The sequence below is a fragment of the Sinocyclocheilus rhinocerous genome, unplaced genomic scaffold, assembly GCF_001515625.1.
Source record: "Sinocyclocheilus rhinocerous isolate Xijiao unplaced genomic scaffold, SAMN03320098_v1.1 scaffold681, whole genome shotgun sequence".
Taxonomy (NCBI): Eukaryota; Metazoa; Chordata; class Actinopteri; order Cypriniformes; family Cyprinidae; genus Sinocyclocheilus; species Sinocyclocheilus rhinocerous.
The window spans coordinates 1,414,442-1,417,588 of NW_015641029.1; the positions used below are offsets into that span (position 1 = coordinate 1,414,442).

Below are 3,147 nucleotides of genomic sequence, written 5' to 3' on the forward strand. Positions count from 1 at the left end.
AACAAGCACACACACATACATATACATACACACACACACATATATACATACATATATATATATATATATATATATATATATATACTGTATATATATGTGTGTGTGTGTGTGTGTATGTATGTATGTATGTATAATTTTCATTTTTAATCAAATTGCATAAAATCAATTTTTTATGTTCTGTCTGTTATCCTGAACCATGTTCTTTCACCTTTGACCTTTGATTGGGTTTCTTTTTTTTTTTTGGTAAATCTATGGATCATATGTAACCTAAAATTATTTTACATCATCCCATGAAATCAAAATTAGATTTATCTATTAGCTTTGCTTTCTATATGCTAGTGTACACCTAAAAGTTGACAAAATGATTAGCAGATACACTACCATTCAAAAGTTTGGGATCAGTAAGATTTCAAACAAATGCTGTTCTTTTGAACTTTCTGTTCATTAAAAAATATTTAATAGTTTCCACAAAATTATTAAGCAGCACGGCACAACTTTTTTAAACATTTATAATAATAATAAATGCTTCTTGAGAACCAAATCAACATATTAGAATGATTTCTGCAGGATCACATGACACTGAAGGCTGGAGAAATAGCTGCGGAAAATTCAGTTTTGCCATCACAGGAGTAAATTACATTTAAAAATATTAAAATAGAAAAGAGTTATTTTAAATTTTAATATTTCCTTTTTTTAACTTAATAAATGCAGCCTTGGTGAGCATAGGAGATTTCTTTCAAAAACATTTAAAAAATCTTACTAACCCCAAACAATTGTATATGCATTTAAAATTCTCTGAGTCTCTGATGACTCATCATGTACTAAACAGATTTCTGCCCAATCAAATGTTCACAAGAATGAGAGCATCCTGTAACCACAAGTAGTAATTGTAGTTCATGATTAAAGGCTGTTTTAAATAATAATAATTATGATAATAAAGGACATCAGTATTTCCTGCCCACTCTTCCTGTTTCAACAGGAAATATGTCAATACCGGAAAGAAAGTGTAATTGTAAAAAAAAAAATTGTTATGATATTTATACTTTGATTGAGCAAATGCTTTTTCCCTGTTTACACTAAGGCGATCTGCCCAGGTGAGGTGGTGTGGTGCTGACAGATATGGAGGTGGGAAGTCTGCCTGTCGAGCTTTGGCGCCTCATCCTGGCATGCCTGCCTCTGCCAGATCTGGGTCGATGCTGCCTGGTGTGCAGAGCCTGGCGGGAGCTCATTCTGAGTTTGGATAGCACACGTTGGCGCCAGCTCTGTCTAGGATGCCGTGAATGTCGCCACCCAAATTGGCCCCGTCGCCCCCACCTGCCCCCGGTTTCCTGGAGAGAGGCTCTGCGTCAGCATGCTCTTGCCAGCCGTACATGGACCCAGAATGGCTCGGACCTCCACTCGTCTGCCTGCCTCCATCTTTTCCGCCGGAGAAAAGACCGCAGAGTTTGGCATGCCGGGACCATAGCAGGAGGGGGCTATGAGACTCTTAGGGGAGCGCTGGCTGCGGCAGGGCCGTATGATAAGGTGGTGCTCCACGCGGGTGTGTATGAGGAACAGGTGGAGGTGTCCCTCAAGGTGCCTGTGGAGATTGTTGGATTGGGCAAGTTGGGGGATGTGTCGTTGTTGGTTAGCTTTGATCAACAATGCCCAACAGCGAGGCTGTGCAATCTGGTGTTCATGCCAGCGTGGTTTTCACCGGTGGTTTATAAGGTGAGTTTTGATACTTCCACATCAAAAGCATGCAAATGGTAACATCTGTGCTTATTCAACCAGAAAACACTGGCATCTATAATTGGCTGAACACATTCTCTAAACCCTATTAACTGGGGGCTTCATCTCAGTGCCCGTAAAAATCTGTGATTAACTCAGCTGTCAGCATCCAAATCTGTAATTGCTTCAGCCCCTTAAACTTCAGCAATTGCGTGTTCTTTCTCCATGTGTTCTGTGTGTGTCTATATCTGTCTGTCTGTCCATCTATTTAGCTATCTGTCTGTCCATCCATCCGATGATCCATATGTTTATCTGTTTTTCTGTCTGTTCATCCATTCATCATCCATCCATCCATTCTATGTCTATTCGCCCATCTATCTATCCATCTTTTAAAAATATAAATATGTATTTATCTGTATATCGGTCTATCTATTCATCCCTCCCTACCCATGTAGGACATGGTTTAACAACATTAAGCATGTCATTTGTTATCATCTCTTTTAAAGGAACACTCCACAATTTATGAAAATAGGCACATTTTCCAACTCCCCTAGAGTTAAACAGTTGGGTTTACCGTTTTCGAATCCATTCAGCCGATCTCCGGGTCTGGCGGTAGCACTTTTAGCTTAGCTTAGCATAGATCATTGAATCTGATTAGACCATTAGCATCTCGCTCAAAAATTGACCAAAGGGTTTTATATTTTTCCTATTTAAAACTTGACTCTTCTGTAGTTACATCGTGTACTAAGACCGACGGAAAATGAAAAGTTGCGATCAAGGAACTTTGCTGCCGTACCATGGGTGCAGCAGGCGCAATGATATTACGCAGCGCCTGAAAATAGGCTTATTGGAAGTTACCTAGCTAAGAGTCAAGTTTTAAATAGGAAAAATATAGAAACTCCTTGGTCATTTTTGAGCGAGATGCTAACGGTCTAATCAGATTCAATGATCTATGCTAAGCTAAGCTAAAAGTGCTACCGCCAGACCCGGAGATCGGCTGAATGGATTCGAAAACGGTAAAACTCAATTGTTTAACTCTAGGGGTGTTTGAAAATGAGCCTATTTTCAAAAATAGTGGAGTGTTTAACTGAACTGAAGCTTGATTAAGAAAAGCTCCACTGTCTTTGCCACTCTTTAAAGGGGTCATGACATGGATTTTTATTATTATTTTAATATGTTCCTTGAACTTATAATGTTAATCAAGTTTTTTGCACAAAAAAAAAAATGTATACGTGGAAAAAATATTATTTTCAACCCTCATTCTGAGCCTCTGTCTAAAATGACCTGTTTTTAAGGGGCGGGTCCTTTAAGTCAAGTCAAGTCAAGTCACCTTTATTTATATAGCGCTTTTAACAATACAGATTGTGTCAAAGCAACTGAACAGCATTAATTAGGAAAATAGTGTGTCAATAATGCAAAATGACAATAGTAAACACT

General features: G+C 38.4%; 1 protein-coding gene across 1 annotated transcript in view; it reads left to right on the plus strand.

Annotated features, from left to right (window-relative positions):
- LOC107754157 (F-box only protein 10-like) overlaps positions 1 to 3,147 on the plus strand; it is a 13,813-nt gene that overhangs the window by 1,294 nt on the left and 9,372 nt on the right. Inside the window, exon 2 of the mRNA XM_016570510.1 lies at positions 1,082 to 1,710. Within this exon, the coding sequence (XP_016425996.1) occupies positions 1,120 to 1,710 (591 nt within the window). The 5' untranslated portion in view covers positions 1,082 to 1,119. The remainder of the gene's footprint in view (positions 1 to 1,081; positions 1,711 to 3,147) is intronic.